The 19,267-nt window shown below is 39.5% G+C and overlaps 2 protein-coding genes and 1 long non-coding RNA gene across 7 annotated transcripts in view; 1 reads left to right on the forward strand and 2 right to left on the reverse strand.

Annotated features, from left to right (window-relative positions):
* Window positions 1–403, reverse strand: part of LOC132210950 (uncharacterized) — a 28,555-nt gene extending 28,152 nt beyond the window's left edge. Inside the window, exon 1 of the long non-coding RNA XR_009447204.1 lies at window positions 332–403. This is a non-coding gene — a long non-coding RNA (uncharacterized LOC132210950). The remainder of the gene's footprint in view (window positions 1–331) is intronic.
* A 2,971-nt stretch (window positions 404–3,374) lies between these two features.
* On the reverse strand, window positions 3,375–12,681 carry LOC125464122 (histone H2AX-like). Of its 2 annotated transcripts, XR_007249968.2 has the most exons (4): window positions 8,101–8,799; window positions 4,617–4,676; window positions 4,189–4,319; window positions 3,375–3,906 (listed from the first exon to the last, which is right to left on the reverse strand). XR_007249968.2 is itself a non-coding variant. In XM_048556233.2 (3 exons), exons 1-3 carry the CDS (start codon window positions 12,389–12,391, stop codon window positions 4,249–4,251), a joined length of 246 nt encoding a protein of 81 aa, XP_048412190.1. In that variant the 5' UTR covers window positions 12,392–12,681; the 3' UTR covers window positions 4,089–4,248. The 2 variants fall into 2 exon arrangements, 1 of the variants encoding a protein (XP_048412190.1); XM_048556233.2 differs by lacking the exons at window positions 3,375–3,906; window positions 8,101–8,799 and adding an exon at window positions 12,277–12,681 and having other exon boundaries at window positions 4,089–4,319.
* A 107-nt stretch (window positions 12,682–12,788) lies between these two features.
* On the forward strand, window positions 12,789–17,866 carry arl4aa (ADP-ribosylation factor-like 4aa). Of its 4 annotated transcripts, none has more exons than XM_048561699.1 (2): window positions 12,789–12,878; window positions 14,584–17,866. In XM_048561699.1, exon 2 carries the CDS (start codon window positions 14,702–14,704, stop codon window positions 15,302–15,304), a length of 603 nt encoding a protein of 200 aa, XP_048417656.1. In that variant the 5' UTR covers window positions 12,789–12,878; window positions 14,584–14,701; the 3' UTR covers window positions 15,305–17,866. The 4 variants fall into 4 exon arrangements, with proteins under 4 accessions (XP_048417656.1, XP_048417646.1, XP_048417675.1 ...); XM_048561689.2 differs by lacking the exon at window positions 12,789–12,878 and adding an exon at window positions 13,199–13,395; XM_048561718.2 differs by lacking the exon at window positions 12,789–12,878 and adding an exon at window positions 13,405–13,624.
* Window positions 17,867–19,267: the final 1,401 nt, after the last annotated feature.

The following is a 19,267-nucleotide window of genomic DNA, read 5'->3' on the forward strand; positions in this document are numbered from 1 at the left end:
TATGTTCAGCAACACAAATGAAAGGAATAGAGATTACAGTTCACACCACAATAGAAAGCAGGTTACCAATGAGTATTTTACAGTCCATGATGGTCTGCTGTACTCAGCTTGCAACTACTGGAAGATGTCCAGCTTGACTAGATGGTCACAAAGCAGCTGAGCTCTGTCATGTACAAGGAGAACTTCCTCCTCTCCAATTTCCTCCTTCCCTTTGGAAGACTTCTCCTATTCTCTCAGTTCTAACATCAGCCATTGCCTGCTCCAGTTGGTGCAGGACACAGCATGCCACAATGATGCAACACTGTCTATGGAATACACTGCAGGACCCTACCAGTCTGATTCAAGCAGCAAAGCTGGATCTTCAGCAACAGTATTATCTGCTCCAACAGTGTCTCAGCTTGAGCCAACTCGGTGAATGTACTATACCGCCCAAGTGATTAACACATTACTTAAAAACGGGTGTGGTTGCGGCACTCCAGATTATCTAAAGAATAAATTCAGAAAAATAGTTTTCAAAAGGACACCAACATTTCTTTTTACTTTTGATATCATTTAAACTATTGCCTCTTTTTAAGTATTGCAGGCAATTTTACGAATTGTATAATTATAATGATTATAAATAAACTTCTCCATTAGATTTAAACTGAATACTATGGCATGGTGTTGTTCATATTTTGCAGTGGCTTGGATCAAGATAATACACAGTTTAATATTTTTAAAGTAGTTTATTATAGAAGGAATGCCATGAGCATTTTCTGGTATAATTTGTTGCCAGATAATGTAAAGAAAAACTAGAATGCCATTTCATAATCAATTGCTAAATAAAAACCCTCTGAATTATCTATAACATAAATTCCACATAAAGCTTTTAATAGGATGTATGCTTTTTAGGCTGTAAAACATCCAGAGAAATGCTTGGGGTCTTAAGGGTACTGCATTACCTGTCAATTTGTTTACTCAAACAGAACCCAGTAGTATGTAACATCAGGATCTACTTTGATTGTGAAATATACTCCAGGCTTCCCATCTTATGTATTACTAAGACAGCTGACTTCTCTCCGTATAACACCTGCTGCTACCTTATATCTCTATGCATAAACCATTTCCACATGTTTCCAAACCCACAGACTGAACTTTTCAAACTATCCTCTTCAACTTTGTGATCTGTATTAACAAAAACTATTCCAAACCTCCATTGTTGGCAACCTGTCACACTAACCCAACACTAACATCTAATTGCATGCTTATCAATCTCGAATGATTCTACATTACCCTACACATTGAATTCTAAATCCTACCTCTGGAACCTCCTGTACCATTAAGTTCCACATGATTATTGATGAACTGTGCAATACTTCTGTTCCCTACTTTCATAAACCCAACATCAGATTCAGGACTTCGGCCATTATTATCTTACCACCTGAAATATTCTCCCCCTAAATCCCTTTAAGTAGTTTCCTGTCTTCCAACTTTAAAAAAGTCTTCTAAAAACATGTTCATGTTACCAAATTCAGTTACTTCCATAAACTAACCTTTCCTTTTTTGCGCCTTCATAAGGAACTCTGGGATATGGTGATGAAGATGTGCTGTCTGAAGTATTAAATTATAATGTAATCAGCTTAATTCTTGAAAAGTATATGTTATAAAACAAAGGATACTGGTTGAGAGTGGTTATAAAGCTGTATTTGTGAAGGCAAAACTATACTTTGGGAAAGCAGACTCCTTGAAGGTCCTAGAGATTTGAAGACCTACTGGAAGTTTCCATTGTTGCAACCCGAGTTTTTAAGGGGTAATGCTGATTTAACTTTCTGATATTCAAGAAGGATAGACAACTAGGTAAATTTGGAGAGGTGGCCCTGCTAATTAAGGATGTAAATGGTTAAACATTCAGAGACAGTCTTAGTTCAGGAAATCAGGATGCAGAATCAGTGTGGGTGGGGCTAGGAATACAACCATGGAATCATGCAGTATGGAAGGGGTCCTTCAGCCCATTGAGTATGTACTGCCAAAAATACATCAAATTTACACCAGTCCCATTTTCCAGTGCTAGGTCCATAGCCTTGGATGTTATGACACTTCAAGTGTTCATTAAATTACATTTTAAAGTTTGTGAGGTTATCCCCATCAATAACATTCCCAAGCAATGCATTCCAGACCCCAACCAACATCTGGGTAAGAAAAAAATTTCCACTCTAAACCTTCCAAGCTTCATCTTAAACATGTTCACCCTTGTTATTGATCGTTCAACTAAGAGAAGAGGAAAAAGTCACTAACGGGGTAATCTAAGTATATAAGAAGAAGCATTGGGTATTTGTGACAAAGGGATGACAATACTCATGGGTGGCCTTAAGCTGTTTAATTCGCACAAAACAGGAAAAGTCAGATTGGTTGTAGAAGCCTGGCTGAAGAATATATAGGGAGAGAGGGGGAGGCGAATCGTAGGTGGATAGAGAAATGACAAGAGAATTGCAGTGGGAGAGAGATCCCTTGAGGTTTATCCAGAGGGAGGAGGGTAACTTCTTCAGGTTAGGCATCCCTGGAAGAGGCTTCGCAAAGAGCTTAAAATTGTATCAGAGATAGTGGGAACTGCAGATACTAGACAATCCGAGATAACAAAGTGTGGAGCTGGATGAACACAGCAGGCCAAGCAGCATCTTAGGAACACAAAAGCTGACGTTTCGGGCCTAGACCCTTCATCAGAAGAGGAGAACGGGGAGAGGAAATAAATAGGGAGAGAGGGGGAGGCAGATCAAAGGTGGATAGAGGAGAAGACAAGAGAGTTGCAGTGGGAGAGAGATCCCCTGAGGCTTGTCTCTCCCTATTTATTTCAGAATCCTCTCCCCATCCCCCTTTTCTGATGAAGGGTCTAGGCCCAAAACATCAACTTTTGTGCTCCTAAGATGTTGCTTGGCCTGCTGTGTTCATCCAGCCCCACACCTTGTTATCTTAAAAAAGCATTAGAATATTTGTATTTTTTTTGTCTATGTCAATGCAAACATAAATTAGTTCAAAATAAATAGCCCATCTCTTACATGAAATATTAGCTAGATGAATTTTATAAACTATGTAAAGGGTTCACACACAAATATTGTGAGCAGTAATTGCTCGGCTGTATTGTTTGCATTGTTTAACTTATTCACCCGTGTATTGTGTAGCAGCAATAATAAGAGCGAATGGTTCAACTATGGTATAACTAATTATTTGCATAAATGCTTTAATCTCCTGAACCTTGAAACAACTTCTCATCAAATTAAACCTTTTGGACTATATCCAGAATGTTAAACAGTTGAAATTCATCAAATTGGTAGATTGCTATATTTCTGGACAACTGAACATAAAGTTATTTCATAAATTTAACAAATAAATGCGTGCAAACAAACTGATACAATTGGCTGGAGACATGATATTGGAGCATATCTTAATTTTTGATCAAATCAAGACAATCATGGATAAGCCCATCAATGACCTCATGAGTTGATTTAATAACAGCTGGGTCAAGAAAGTGGAATTTGGTTGTGCTCATTTAAATTACTGAAATGAAAACTATTCCTTCAAGGTAACTTCGCGTGTAGTCTGAAATTTACATATTCCCATGGAGTGTGCAAATAATGATATTCAGAATTGATAGACAATAAACCTTGATAACATAATAACATTATCTAGAGAATGTTGACCTCAGAAACAGTTCGCATGGTGGAATGCCAGTAGAAGTTACTAAATGAATGTTTGACAAGGTCAAACAAACACTGAAGATGTTGCTGTGATACCCAGGTCATTTTAAAAAAGTTGTTGCTGCTGAGTCTCATAACCGACTGCAATTTTACAGTTTATATCAGAAAATAGTGGGAATACTCAAGCCATCTGATGTATTTTCTTTTACCCGGTTGGTGCATAATAAAAATAGTCCTGTAAAATAGAATGGTGTGTGAAGTTGAAGCCAATAAAAACAAGAGACTACAATCAAGGAGTACAAATAATGGCCCAGCTAATAGATAGATGAGACAAACATTTTTAAATCTGACAAACATTTTAGCTGAAATTAAGAAAAATGCATCATTATCAGATTCTAGAAATGTTCAGATGTGTGGCAATTGCAAAGTTAATTTCCAGTCATGAATGTCTGATAACCAACTGGCAGTGAATTTTGCACCAAATCTGCTTATTAATTTAATTCTGTGAACCTCCTACCCCAGAGCAATGATATAGGGTGTTGCCAGCCTGCACTCATCATTTCCCAAATTTTGGACTTCACAAAGTGTCGCTGTTGGCATTACGGTGGCCCAAAATTGTACTCCCATTGGTGTGTTCTACAGGCAAATCTGTTGGAGAAGAATATAAGAACAAGAGAAAATTGTTCATTGGTAGTAAAATCATAGGAATTTATTCCATTCATTTATGTTTTTTTTTGTGTGATGGCAACATTCCATTGGGAAAAAAAATATAAGTATCTGCTTAAACAAGACATCTGTGACTTCCTAATGTAATACGGTACAAATAATAGGAAATGTGCTTTTTTTAAAAGTTATCATTGCCTGTTGGCTATAATTTCAGCACAGCACTCTTATTTATTACCAGGCTATTCTGGCATGACAATGTAAAGCAACATGGAAACTTACTGGACAGTTGATTCAAAATCAAACTCTGAAGCTTCAAATAACAATGTTCATGAAGAAACCCTAAAAGAGAAAAAAAGGTACAAATCCCAAATCCTCTATCTGAATTCAAGTGGAACATATGAACAAACACTTTTCTGCGTCTTTGAACAGGTTGCACTACAGCCCTGAAAAGCCTTAGATTTCCAGAAGCCATTTGATAAGATGTCACACCAATTTTAGAGGAAACTAAAAGCTCATGAAGTAAATGGTTACATATTAGCATGAATAGAAAATTGGCTAACTAACAGAAAGAAATGCAAAAGTAGACAAATGGACCATTTTCTTGTTGGGAAGCTGTAAAGATTCATATGTTACAGGCATTACTTATGAAACTTCAACTTTATTATTTTAATGAAGACTTGAACAAAAATATTAAAGTATCTGAAGCATCTAAACCAACAGGCTGAATTTTATCAAACATCTATGAGGTATCAATCTCCGGGCGTTTCATGTAGGGCTTTTTTCTCTATGAGCTCAAGCAAATTATCTCACACAAATTTACATTTCACAGCTCACTATATATGCACAATGCCTCTGCAGTGCCTCACTCATGCAATCAATAATTCACCAGTGGCTAAAGCACTCACCATTGCAAAGATCTACCAGATTGACACCACTAGTGCTTTATTTAAAGCCCAACTGTATGCCTAGTTTATCATTGCCAGCCGTAATTGCCTTTCACAGTACGCTTTGTAAAGGGATGGTAATGAAAAATAAATGTTTCTTGGGGCAAATCAGGGCACAGATGACTTTTCATTGGAAATAGAATCTCACATCTGTAAATATAATGCTTCTTAATATCATTACCTGTCTGCTTGATTACCATTGTAACTGCAGTTACAAGAATGGCACTACACAGACTATGTATCCTTGGTGTCATAACATGTTTGAACCCTTTCTAAGGGAATGCTACGCTTTCTCTATCACACAGCATGGCATCAGATTTTGTTGTTCGCTGTGGGAGCATCACGTACTGAAAGCCTTTGAATGGTTGAAAAGACTATCTTTCATTGAACAACAGCTAAGCACACACTGCTCATGTGCAGTAAAGAAAATACATAAATTCTATCCATGGCTTTCCAACAACTATTCTACAACCTGTAAAATATTTTAAGCTGTATTCATTGCAAAGAGTGTACATTTGTCCACTCACAATCCAGGCCTATTTTCATGTTCACATCCCTTCTAGGCCATTGGTGACAGTGAAGCATTTCACCATCACTTTTCCAAAGCATTTCCGTGAATGTCCAATTCCAAAAATGAACTATAATATCAATGTTTTATTCACTTTCTAATCTTGTGTTTCTTCACTTTAGGCACAGAAACAAATATGAATATTTTTCAAGGTTCCAATGGGAATGACAATTTATCTGTCTCTTATTAGAAGATATAGTGAGGGGGGATCTCTTATGCTGATTAACCATTTGTTTATTTAAGGTAATAATGTCAAATTTCTTATTCTTTTATAGGATGCAGTCGTTACTATAAGGCTACCACTTGATACTCAACACTAATTTCCTTGAAAAGGTTATGGTGAACTTTCTTCTTGAACCACTGCAGGCTATGTGTTCTGCAATACCATAAAGAGGTTGTAGCTGCTGTCAATTAACATTGAAAGAATGGACCGACTGGATTGTTCTATAGAGAGCCTGCATTAACATAAACAATGGAGTGGATGCCTAGGAAGTTGACATTTCCTTAGATCAATAACAAATATCTCGAACCTCTCCAGAAAAGCCTGCAACTTTGTTCAGAGTCAGAAATTTAGGATGAGGATGCGGGCAGGGTAAGAGGCTAAGTCACAACAGAATCATTCAGCGAATTAAAATATTGAAAAACGTTCATATTTGTTTCTGTGCCTAAAGTGAGGAAAACAAGATTAGAAAGTGAATAGAACATTGATATTATAATTCATTTTTGGAATCAGATTCACGGAAATGCTTTGGAAAAGTGATGGTGAAATGCTTCACTTTTACCAAAGTCCTAGAAGGGACGTGAACATGAAAAAGAGATGTTTGTGGAAATTCTCTGTAGCTAGAGTAGGTTCTGTGAAGGGAAAGCTGACAGTTCCAAACGTTGTGTTGGGGAGGTGATTAATTGCTTTTTTTTTGATTGGGGTTTGATAAATTTTGTACAGCACAGTAAAAAGCCCTTCAGCTAACCATGTCTACACTGGCCATCAAGCATTTATATATTCTAGTCCATTTTCCAGCACTTGTCCCATAGTTTTATATGCTACAGCATTTAAAGTGTTTGTTTAAAGCCTTCTTACATGTCTTGACAGTCTCTGCCTCCACCATCCTTTCAAGTACTGAGTTCTAGGCATCCTAGCAAAAATGTTTTTTTCTCAAAACCTCCTGCTCTTTTCCTTAAAACTGTGCCCTCTAGTTATTCATCTGTCTACTTAGGAGAAACGTCTTTCCTAACTATGCCCCTCAGAACACGTCACATCTCAGCTAGTTTCCCTCTCAGCTTTCTCAGCTCTATGAAGAACAGTCCCAACCTAGCCAGTCTCTTGTAATCATATCACTCCTCTACCAATGACAGGAACTGCACACAGTGTTCCAACTATAGCCTAACTAATTTTACATACAGCTCCATCATAATCTCTTTGAGCGGCACGGTGGCTCAGTGGTTAGCACTGCAGCCTCACAGCGCCAGGGACCCGGGTTCAATTCCAGCCTCGGATGACTGCCTGTCTGGAGTTTGCATATTCTCCCCATGTCTGCGTGGGTTTCCTCCAGGTGCTCTGGTTTCCTCCCACAGTCCAAAGATGTGCAGGCTAGATGAATCGGCCAGGCTAAATTGTCCGTAGTGTTCAGAGGTGTGTGGGTTACAGCGGGATGGGTCTGGGTGGGATGCTTCAATGGGCAGTGTGGACTTGTTGGGTCGAAGGGCCTGTTTCCACACTGTAGGGAATCTAATCTCATATTCAATTACTTGATGAATGAAGGCTGGTATCCCACATGCCTTCTCAACCATCTCATTGACCTGTCAAGCTGTCTTCAAGGATCTATGAAAATGCACACCAAAGTTCCTCAGATTCTCTGTATTTCCTAAGGTCCTCTTATCATGTCTGTCCTCCCAAAACATATCGATTGACAACTTTTAGGATTAATTTCTATTTGTCACTGTTCAGCCTATTTAGCCAGCCCAGTCTGTATCATTCTGTAGTGTAAGACTTTCTCCTTGCTAATTACCACACCACCAACTTTTGTGTCATCTGTAAACTACTGATCATTCCTCCTATATTCATGCCTAGATCATTAATGCACACTGATTTATCAAGGGACCCATCACCAAACCCTGTGGTATGCTACTGGACACAGGCTTCCAGTCACAAAAAAGCACACTTTGACCATGACCCTCTGCTTCCTGCCGCTATGTCAATTTCGGAACCAATTGACAAATTGCCCTGGATCCCAAGGATTTTCTTTAACCTTACCTGAAAGTGATTTTTTATGTTCCCTCTTCATCCGCTTAATTTATTTCTTCAGTAACCCTCTGCATTTTCTATACTTTTCTAACGCATCTGCTGTTTTGAGCCTTTGGTATCTGCTATAAGCTTCCCTTTATTTTCTTTACTCAATTCTGTACTTCCCTTGACAACCAGGATTCTCTGGACTTGTTGATCCCACCCTCCACATTTACGGGAACAAGACAGTCCTGCATTCTCACTATCACACTTTTGAAAGACTCCTACTGGTCTAATATGAACTTTCTAGCAAGTAGCTGGTCTCAGTCTGCTTTGGTCAGATCCTGTCTTATCACTTTAAAATTAGTTTTCCCGACTCAGAACCTTTATTTCTGGTCCATCTTTGTGCTGATCCTTACTTATGGTCATGATCACTGAATTGTTTCCCCACATCTACTACTCGTCTGGCTTTTTTCCCCCTAAAATTGGGTGTAGCTCTGCCTCCTTTCCTGTCCAGCATTTTACATGCCATCTTAAAAAGCTATCCTGGACACATTTTAAGAATTCTGCCCCATCTAAGCTTTTCATACTTGTCAAGCTGTCTATCCTGGTTAATATTGGAGAGGTTGAAATCTCATTCTATTATTTAACTATTATTTCACTCAACCATGCACTAATCTGTTCTTTCCACCTATTTCTATATTCATTAGTACTAGGCACTGGACTATATCCAGAGATCACAAAGTGTGGGCTGGGCCCAGCCTGTCTCTGCTTCCCTAACTTGTTCTTCCTCTTACCCATCCCTTCCTCGCACCTCAAGCCACACCTCCATTTCCTACCTACCACCTCATCCCGCCTCCTTGACCTGTCCATCTTCCCTGGACCGGCCTATCCCCTCCTTACCTCCCCACCTCTCCTCTCGTCTTGTTTTCTCTCCATCTTCGGTCTGCCTCCCCCTCCCTCCCTATTTATTCCAGAACCCTCTCCCCATCCCCCTCTCTGATGAAGGGTCTAGGCCCGAAACATCAGCTTTTGTGCTCCTGAGATGCTGCTTGGCCTGCTGTGTTCATCCAGCTCCACACTTTGTTATCTTGGATTCTCCAGCATCTGCAGTTCCCATTATCACTATATCCAGAGATTGCAGTCTTTGGGGTCCTGCTTTTGAAACTTCTACTGAGCTCCCTAAATTCTTGTTACAGAACCCCATCTCTCTTTCTACCTATGTGGTTGGTTATAATGTGAAGCACCATCTCCGACTGCTCTAACCCTCCACAACAACCCCCTACCATACCACAACATTTGCCCGCATCAGAATGCCCTACTACAGTTCAGTAAACTCTATGGTCCTATCCCAGGAATAGGACACACTATCCTTGAGTAAGGTCTGTGGTAATAGGAAACACCTGTCTGTACATCCTCACTATTGAATGCACAATTGTTTCACACTAACTCCTGACTCTACCCCTCATTCCTACATTCAGTGTTGTTTCATTCTAACTCTTAACCGTACCACACAACATTAAATATTTTGTCATTTCACGCTAGCTCCTGTGAGTATCCCTCATTTTTAAACCCACTGCCATTTCACACTAATCCCATTCTGTGGCCATCGTTATTAAATATACTGTAGGAAAAAATTACTGCAGATACTGGAATCTGTACTGAAAACAACAAATGATGGCGATCACATGGTGTCAGACAGCATTATGGAGAGACAAAGCTAACATTTCAAGTCTAGATTATTCTTTGTCAGCGCTGAAGTGAAGTATGGAGGGAACAGCATTTTTGCTATAGTTTGGGGATTGCGAGGGTAGTGGATGCAGGGTGTTGGTGGAGAAATAATGTTGATATTTATGACCATGTGATTGGAATGTGAGAATGTCAGAAAAATGGTGTGTCTCCTGCCAGACTTGAAAGGACAGTAAATGGGATGGAGGGAGGAGAGGATATGGTAACAAATTAAAAGAAGGATAAGAAATGTCTAAGGTTTTTGAGTAGATCTTTAGCTAGAGTTGTGGATGCTGTGGTTGATTCACTCGCCGAGCTAGATCAGTAGACCACAGATATTTCATTACCCTGCTGGGTAACATCATCAGTGCAGCCTCTGATATTTAAACTCCTGGTATTTAAACTCTGGGGTCTGTTGGATTTGAATACCTCGTTTCCGGTTTGCCTTCGCAGTAGTGTACATATGGGGTCTAGTTCTATATTTTTTTGATGGCCTTCTTGGTGGAGAACCAGACTCCAAGGAATTCCCGTGCTTGTCTCTGTTTGGTCTATCCTAGGATCCTGATGTTGTCCCAGTCGAACTAGTGGTTCTCCTTATCCATGTGAATGGAGATGAGTGAATATTGGCTGAGTTTTTTTTTTCGCTAGTCGGTGTTCATTTACCCCTATGGCCAATTTTCTTCCTGTCTGGCCAATATAATGTTTGTCATATTCCTTGCATGGAATTTTGTATATTACATTGGTTGTGTCCAAAGTGAATAAGAGGTCTTTGGTTCAAGTTAGCAGTTGGCATAGGGTTGTCAATGGGTTTTTGTACTACTCTGATGCTCAATGGTCACAGGAGTCTTGTGATCAGTTTGGGTATGTTCTTGATGTACGGTAGCAAGATGAGTGTGTTGAAGGTGCAGTACCTTTCTGTTGTTGTTCATGTAATAGGCATCGTTGGATCCAGTTGTTTGGGTATCCATTGTCTTTAAATATTTGGTGGAGGTATTCTTCTCATTTTTGGTGTAGTTCTGGTTTGCTACAGTGTGTTGTTGCTTGTTTAAATAGTGTTTTTGTTTGTGAGTATTAGGGTGGTAACTGTTGAAGTTCAGTGCTTGATCAGTTTGTATGACTTTTCTGTGTATACTGCCTGTACTCGCATTATTAAATACGCCAACACCTGTCTGCAAACATCATTATGAGGTAAATAGTTGTTCCGAACAAACTCCAATCTGTGTCCATCATTATTAAATACACATTCAGTTCACACAAACTCTCATATGTACTTCTCATTATTAAATACAGTAACACACATCCACAACCCTCATTATTAAATACAGTGTCCTTTCACAATAACTTGTCTCTATCTCTCATTACTAAATACACGAACTCTTTGCTGTACCCCTCATTATTTAATACACAAATTTTTCACAATAACACCTGCCTGTACCACTCGTGATTAAATATACTGTTGCCTCACACTAACTCCTGTCTATACATCTCATTATTTAAAACACTGTGATTTTTCACTATTCCTGCCTGTACGCCTCATTATTTAATGCACTGTTGTTTCACACTAACTCCTGTCTGTTCCGCTCATTATTTAATACACTGTGATTTTGCACAAACTCCTGCCTGCACCCCTCATTATTTAATACACTGTGATTTTACACTAACTCCTGTCTGTTCCCCTCATTATTTAATACACTGTGATTTTGCACGAACTCCTGCCTGTACTCCTCATTATTTAATACACTGTGATTTTACACTAACTCCTGCCTGTACCCCTCATCGTTTAATACACTGTTGTTTCACACAAAGTCCTGCCTGTACCCCTCATTATTTAATACATTGTGATTTCACACTGACTCCTGTCTGTACCCCTCATTATTTAATACGCTGTCATTTCACACAAACTCCTGTCTGTACCCCTCATTATTTAATACACTGGTTCACACTAACTCCTACCTGTACCCCTCATTATTTAATACACTGTGATTTCTCACCATTCCTGCCTGTACCCCTCACTATTTAACACACTGCTGTTTCACACTAACTCCTGCCTTTACCCCTCATTATTTAATACTGTTGTTTCACACTGCCAGTACTCCTCATTATTTCATATACTGTGATTTCACACTAACTCCGGCCTGTACCCCTCATTATTTAATACAATTTGTCAGATTAAAGAACGGTCTCTTCACTTTTTAGAGGCGTGCCCAGCAGCGGTTTTCTAGGGCAGCAGCACAGCCTGGATATTAGGCAGCACACCCCTCCCAGCAGCTGGTCACCCAGCAGATGGTCACCCCTCCCAGCAGCTTCTGAGCTCCTCGTCGTTGCGCACGGCCAGCTGGAGGTGCCTGGGGATGATGCGGGTTTTCTTGTTGTCCCGGGCCGCATTAACAGCCAGCTCGAGGATTTCAGCCGTCAGATCCTCGAGCACCGCAGCCAGATAGACCGGCGCTCCGGCACCCACACATTCAGCATAGTTACCCTTTCTCAGGAACCTGTGACCACAGCCCACCGGGAACTGCAGGCCAGTCCGGGACGACCTGGACTTCGTCTTGGAGCGAGCTTTCCCACCAGTGCTCTTTCCTCTCCCAGACATGGCCACAATCTCACAAACACTTTCACGGAGAATTTGGTTTTCACACTAACTCCTGTCTGTTCCCCTCATTATTTAATACATCGTTGTTTCACGCTAATTCCTGCCTATACCCCTCGTTATTTAATTCACTGTTGTTTCACAGTAACTCCTGCCTGTACCCCTCGTTATTTCATACACTGTTGTTTCACACTAACTCCTGCCTGTACCCCTCGTTATTTCATACACTGTTGTTTCACAGTAACTCCTGCCTGTACCCCTCGTTATTTCATACACTGCTCTTTCAGACGAACTGCGACCTCGGGCTGTCGCTGTTGTTTTTCAAACGGATTGTGTTTATGGTCTCCTGGTGACCAGTAAACGAACAGCCAATCAGAGTGGAGAGGGCGAGTGCGCGGGGCTGCGGCAGCACGCGGAGCCGCCAGGGGTCTCCGCAGAGCCGTTAACTGAGCTGGCGAAGAAACAGGCAGTTGCCGCTGTGCTTCCTGAGGTGAGCAGCTCACTCTCTTTTTCCTTACGTGGGCAAGGCGGTGGCCTCGATTGCCCATTTCGATTTAACTCCTCTTGTATTCCTTTTTAAATTGAGATATAAAACGGCTTCGCGGGTGTTTGGTGAACTCTTTGAAATTGTACACCTGCCGCAGGGGGTTGTGAGACTGACGGCAGAGGCGGGGCTTAGTGATGGGGCACAGGGCGGGTTCCATGGTGTGGGGTGTCAGCGGCCAGATGGAGTGCGGGGGCGGGGCCTGCCATGGCTTCGACATGGACTGTGAGGGTTGGCTGGAGCAGCCAATGGGCCAGGAGAAGGAGCTGAGGGGCGGGTCCGAAATGGAATGTTGCTGCCGTCGCGGCGTTCGGCCGTTTCTGGGTTCCAGTCGCGCGTTCTCAGACTGAGTGGAGTCAGTGGTTCATGTGGATCGTGTTGGAGCGAGTGTCTGTTTTTGTGTGTGAGAGAAATAAGTACTGACATTGAGGAGCCAGCTTTCTCCATGCACTCGGCTTTTGGGGTGGGTGTTTAATCTCTCAAGTAATCAAACTGGAGCTGCATGGTGGCTGGCGGTTTTCGTCCTCTCCAAAGTTAGCAAGCGTCTTTCTTCCCCCCCCCCCAAAAAAAACCAAACAAACCGCATAGTTTCTGCTTCTTCTGATGGTGCATGGGCCAGCTTTCTCATGCGGTTGAAGGTCTTGGCAACTCATTCACCTTCATAGTAATGGCCATACCGGCACGTTTGCAAGGTTTGTCCTAAAGACTTGTTGAACAGTCGGCTTGCAGGTTGTATTGTGTATTTGTGAAAGTGAGTTTAAGAAGAATGTTTTGACACAAATGAGTTACTGCAGCGATAATTTTATACGACGTGATTCAATGTGAGAAGGAGGTAAATATACCATATGAGAACGTACGTAAGGTAAAATATAAAGTTAACATTTGTTTGCTGCTTGTGGCTAACTTGACTAGCCTGAATTCAGCTAAAGTGAGTGAGAACCTGCTCTGAATTTATTGCTATTGAATTATTGGTTTCATAAGGGGATCCTTTTTTTTTGTGTTGTGGGTTAGTCGGCCAGACTGAGCTGAGTGTAACTAGACAGCTGTAGGAAATTAAAGCAGCTAAAATTGTCTGGATGTGAGCAAAGCTTAGGAAGCGCAGATGCTTTACAAGAATTGAGTTTATTTATATTACAACGTTGTGGTTTTGTACGTTCGTGACTTTAGTCAGTTGGTAAACGCCCTAAGTAATTCAGGGATTTGGTTTTTCAGTGTGCCAGGCATGTCACGCCGGACGTTTGAAGCAATTTAACACGCTGTTGTTAAATGTAAACGTTTTATCGTTTTCTTTCAGATCCTAATTTTCTGTTTTGAAATGGAGATCTGTTTTCGCCCACCGTAGTACGATTGATAGACTGAATCTGGCGACCCTGGTCACGGTCGCAGAGTCGGTCTAGATTTGGTGTGCAATTTTATTCAGGACTTGAATCAACCCACAGAAAATTTACTGCGTGCGATAATTCAGTATGTTACATGGCACGTTTTAGGAAGTTTTCCTGAGTGGATCTTTTGCCCTAAAAATGAAAGCTGGAATTCGTTACTTATATCAGATATGACCTAGTATTAAAATATAACCAATCAATCTGTGTTGTATTCATGTACTTTCCTGCTGTAGTACGTTACGTATTGAGATTTTTTTATTTTTATTTAGATATCAATATCTAAGATACACTGGATTCTCGTTGCAGACTGGAATGATCAGCATTGTTTGGAATTAACTGTGTTTCGGTGTGGACATCACTACATTCCTGTTTTGCCTCTAATCCAAGATGGGTAATGGACTTTCAGATCAAACTCCTATTTTGTCAAATTTTCCATCTTTTCAGTCTCTCCACATTGTTATTCTGGGTTTAGACTGTGCTGGTAAAACTACAGTTTTGTACAGATTACAGTTCAATGAATTTGTCAACACTGTTCCAACAAAAGGATTTAATACTGAAAAAATCAGAGTGACTTTGGGTAACTCGAAAGCAGTGACTTTCCACTTCTGGGATGTCGGTGGTCAAGAGAAACTGAGACCACTGTGGAAGTCTTATACACGCTGCACAGATGGTATTATTTTTGTGGTGGACTCGGTAGATGTGGAAAGAATGGAGGAAGCCAAAACTGAATTGCACAAAATAACCAGGATCTCTGAGAACCAAGGAGTGCCGGTACTTTTGATTGCCAACAAACAAGATCTCAGGAATTGCCTCTCGCTCTCTGAAGTGGAAAAACTGTTAGCTTTGAGTGAAATAAGTTCTTCCACCCCCTGGCACCTTCAACCTACCTGTGCCATAATAGGAGATGGACTTAGAGAGGGACTGGAAAAACTTTATGAAATGATCATTAAAAGGCGGAAAATGTTGAAACAGCAAAAAAAGAAGAGATGAATGTACAGAGGTTGAAGATGCTTTGTATTTTTAAAAGCTGAAATATTGCTACACTGGTCATTACACCTTTAGCCTTTTGACAACATTTATGTTGAAAATGTGAGTCTAGTGAGATCTAAGGCCAAGCTTATTTGTGGGATCACAGTGGAAGTGGATATGATAATTAAGAATGGAGAGCAGTTATACTGGCATAAAACTGTCAGCATCCTTTATTATTAGACCGAAATATATTCAAATCTGTAGTGTTTTGTCTTTTTTCATTAAGTTTCTAATGCCTGTTTGTGTGTGTCTGTGTGTGTGTGATGTGTTCCACTTTTGAGGCCTGCAAGACAAGGTACCTGCACAGCAAGTTCTAAAATATTTTAGGCAAAATTGGACACTATAAATATTTGGATGTAAACTGTTTCAAATCAGGAAATATCTACCAAAATTACATGGAGAAGAAAATGGCTGACACAGACTATAGTTCGTTGCTGTTTCTTACCTTTTGGCCAGGTAGTGGTTAGAGACTATTTAAAATGAAATGCTACTGGAATTGAAGAAGGCACAAAATGCTCCAACTATATTATCTGTAGTGTTAGAGTTGTTGGCAAGCATGTTTCTTTTAATAAAACAGTTGAAAATGTGTGGTGTCAGAACTAGAGATCTCTGGGGAGAGAGGAGGGAAAACCTGGAACACTGTGTTTAACTGACCTTGAACTTTGTCTACTGAGAGCTTTTTTTTAAATAGACAGGAATGTAGCAATCACGTTAGTTTGTTCTTGTTACTGATATTCACGTTAAAAGTTGCTGCAAAGCCTCATTTCTAAGCAGTGTTAACATTTGGGAGGTAGACTCTTTACCGTATATAAGCTGTGACTTGAGATGTGGTAGAAAATTAAAACCTTTAGGTTTGCATATGTTTCCAACTATAAAATGTTCCTGTTAATGCTATTTAGGCAAGCTTTGCCATGAATTGTAGCATTTGGTGCCATCTTTTTATGAGTTTCTCTGTGTGGAGCTCGTGTTATATTTCATTTTCTTTTAAAGGTTGTGAAATCTTTGTATATATTAATGCTTGGAAGTAGCCACTCTTTGGCTAGTGGTCTCAAGAAGAATTTGAGAACTGTTCATTCTTGCTGCAAATAATAATGTATTTGTTTACTGCCTCATAAAGGGATGGTATCATTCTAATGAAACGACAACTGGCTGGCAACCCAAACCTAGCTTTCCCAGTTAGGGTCATTTAGATGGGTGTGTACAGATTACACCGATCTGCAAAAATTCAAAGTTATTCCAAATTCATGCGCAACCTTTTTAGTTGATTATTCTCCTCAGCATTCAAGATCACAGCAGGTCATTTCTCAACCTGTAATTTATTGTAGAATTTGTCATTCTGCATGTGAACATGCTAGAAGAATTTATAGAATATTTAAATCTGTTAAGCCATCTGTTTGTTTTTTATCTTATGACTACGTTCCTCATATTACAAGTATGAAATCACAAATATACTTGTAAATTTTCTGAAATTTCAGAGAAGTGATACCAATTTGATCATTGGAATGCTGATAGCAATATATTTGTTTAAAATTAGATTATTGTTAATTTTTCAACATTTAAAGTTCAGGCCTGTGTGTCCTGAGATGATGATGAGCAATTTTTTTTTAAAAAAATGTTTAACCAAAGTTCACCACCTGAGGAAAAACAGCATTGTAAAGAGAGGATTGTTCTTTACACAAGATGTGGATTGGCTATATTTTCCTACACCACTTTTCTGCAATTAAGTTACAACCTCACTGTCTATAAATTCTTGACATATTTGTAAATGTCCATTTGATGTTTCCTATGTTTTTTATCCCTGACTTTCTTTAGGTTTGAAAGAAATTGAAACCCTGCACTTTTGTGCAAACAACTGAGACAAACATTTTCTTGTGTATAAAGCACAGAAGCTTGTGTTCATCTTTTCACATTTGAAATTAATTGAAACCTAGATGGTCTGAATGTGGACGATGCCCTGGCATTTTAAAAAAAATAAAGACCATTTATGACCTGCAAATGACTGTGCAATATCTTGCGGGTTATAGAAGCTTACTTACTTCCAGTGTTTTCTATAATTCAAAAAACTAGGTCAATTCACTTTAATTTAGTTTGTCATTATTAAACCTCATCATTGCAGAAAAGTAACAAAAGCAAGCCAATTGGCCTGACATTGCAGTTTTAAAGGAAAAATGTAATTGATGCTATTACAAACTATTTTCTATCTTCAGTGACCTTACATCTGGACTTCCTTTGGATTAAGTAAGGCTGTTGTCAATATTTTACTGTACTGATTCTGACACTGTAAATATCTTCTGTTTTTGACTTGTACAGTGGCTACAGGAAATGCACTTTAGTGTTCATTAAAGATCAACAGCTTTGTGCACCATCTGTTTTAATAACTTGTTTTAAGAATTGAATGATCTCTATTGGATTTGTCTTTGGTTAAGTGTTTCCACCTGCACTAGTGGCATTGCTGTCATTGATTGGAAAAATTCTTTATATTTATATGAATGTTGGAACTTAATAAATACAACTCTGAATAAATTGTCAGTTTTCCATTCAAATCACTCGGGCAACAATGAACCCATCTCAAACTGCAATTTCAAAATCTTTTGTTTTGTACCTTTTAAGTTAAGGGAAGGCGACAACTCAATGCGATAGGAATTTCTTTTATGTTCCAACAAGTCAGACTGAGAAAAGAGATCAGATTTATATTTTGTGAAACTTATCTGTTCAAGGAATAGAGCCATGTAGCAAGATGCTTTGTTTTACATAAGCTTTTCATCTTGGAATTACATGATGATAGAAACAAATTTCTGAAACTGATTTGTAACAACTGAGAATCTGCATGCTGCTTTTAGCATATTGAAATGGTTTAAAATTGGACCATACTGTCACTGGAGGAGACCTGTACATTATGTAAATACAGCATTGGGAGTCAAAATCATGGCGTATTAGTTCACAACAGTGTTCTTCAAAAATTTGTTTTATTTTGAACATCAGTTAAAGCTGAATGTCTTTGTTTATTTATTGGAAAGGGTTATATAAATGTCCCTGAATATCCCAATGTTTATATTGGAGTCCAGATCATACACACCCATGAACTGAGGGGTTCTAAAAAGAAAGCAAAAATGTAAGAAGCCAGTGTAACTTAAAACTGATGTATAAATTTTTTTATTTTGTTGTTCTTCTTTGCATTTTTGTAGAGAAAAGGTTATTTTGTTCTGAAGAATTGTGTTTGAAGGTCTGACAGTTGTGGTTGAAGTTGGAAACATTGACTTCCTGTCTGCATCCAAACACTTGTGGAAGGAAGGAAAGGAGCAACAGATACTGGGAAAGGAGGTTGTATAAAAAGTTGATTGTGGCTTTAATGTTATGGAAGTTAAACAATCAGTCAGAGGACTCCCAAGTCATTGTTGATGTAATGGCAAGAATTTGTGCCAGTTCTGTGATCTGAACTGCAGGCAAATTTCTCCAGCAAATAGCTGTTAAAAGTCCTCTCCCTTAATTTTCTGGTAGCAAATACAACAAAGCCATATGATTTAGGCTGTGACAACAAAATGTGAGGCTGGATGAACACAGCAGGCCAAGCAGCATCTCAGGAGCACAAAAGCTGACGTTTCGGGCCTAGACCCTTCATCAGAGCTGATGAAGGGTCTAGGCCTGAAACGTCAGCTTTTGTGCTCCTGAGATGCTGCTTGGCCTGCTGTGTTCATCCAGCCTCACATTTTGTTGTCTTGGATTCTCCAGCATCTGCAGTTCCCATTATCTCTGATTTAGGCTGTGCTGCTGTTTTCATTTTTGAATGTATTGTTCTGTATCTAGTTTTCCCTTTTCAGCTTTAGAAGAATTTTCTTTCTGCTGCTCATTACCCTAATCCCACTTCAACATGTGTCTGGCAGTTTTTGTATAAAGCCAAAGTAAAAACTGCCCTTTGATTTTACT

The sequence above is a fragment of the Stegostoma tigrinum genome, chromosome 2, assembly GCF_030684315.1.
Source record: "Stegostoma tigrinum isolate sSteTig4 chromosome 2, sSteTig4.hap1, whole genome shotgun sequence".
In the NCBI taxonomy this organism is placed as follows: domain Eukaryota; kingdom Metazoa; phylum Chordata; class Chondrichthyes; order Orectolobiformes; family Stegostomatidae; genus Stegostoma; species Stegostoma tigrinum.

Bases quoted from the DNA above. Each gene is read 5' to 3' on its own strand.
- LOC125464122 (XM_048556233.2), bottom strand. From the start codon at position 12,391: ATGTCTGGGAGAGGAAAGAGCACTGGTGGGAAAGCTCGCTCCAAGACG. The intron at 4,677-12,276 runs GTAACTATGCTG...TTTCTCTTTTAG, and splicing joins TCACAGGTTCCTGAGAAAGG to GGTTTCTTCATGAACATTGT. The intron at 4,320-4,616 runs GTAAGTTTCCAT...CTTCTCCAACAG, and splicing joins GATTTTGAATCAACTGTCCA to ATTTGCCTGTAGAACACACC.
- arl4aa (XM_048561699.1), top strand. From the start codon at position 14,702: ATGGGTAATGGACTTTCAGATCAAACTCCTATTTTGTCAAATTTTCCA.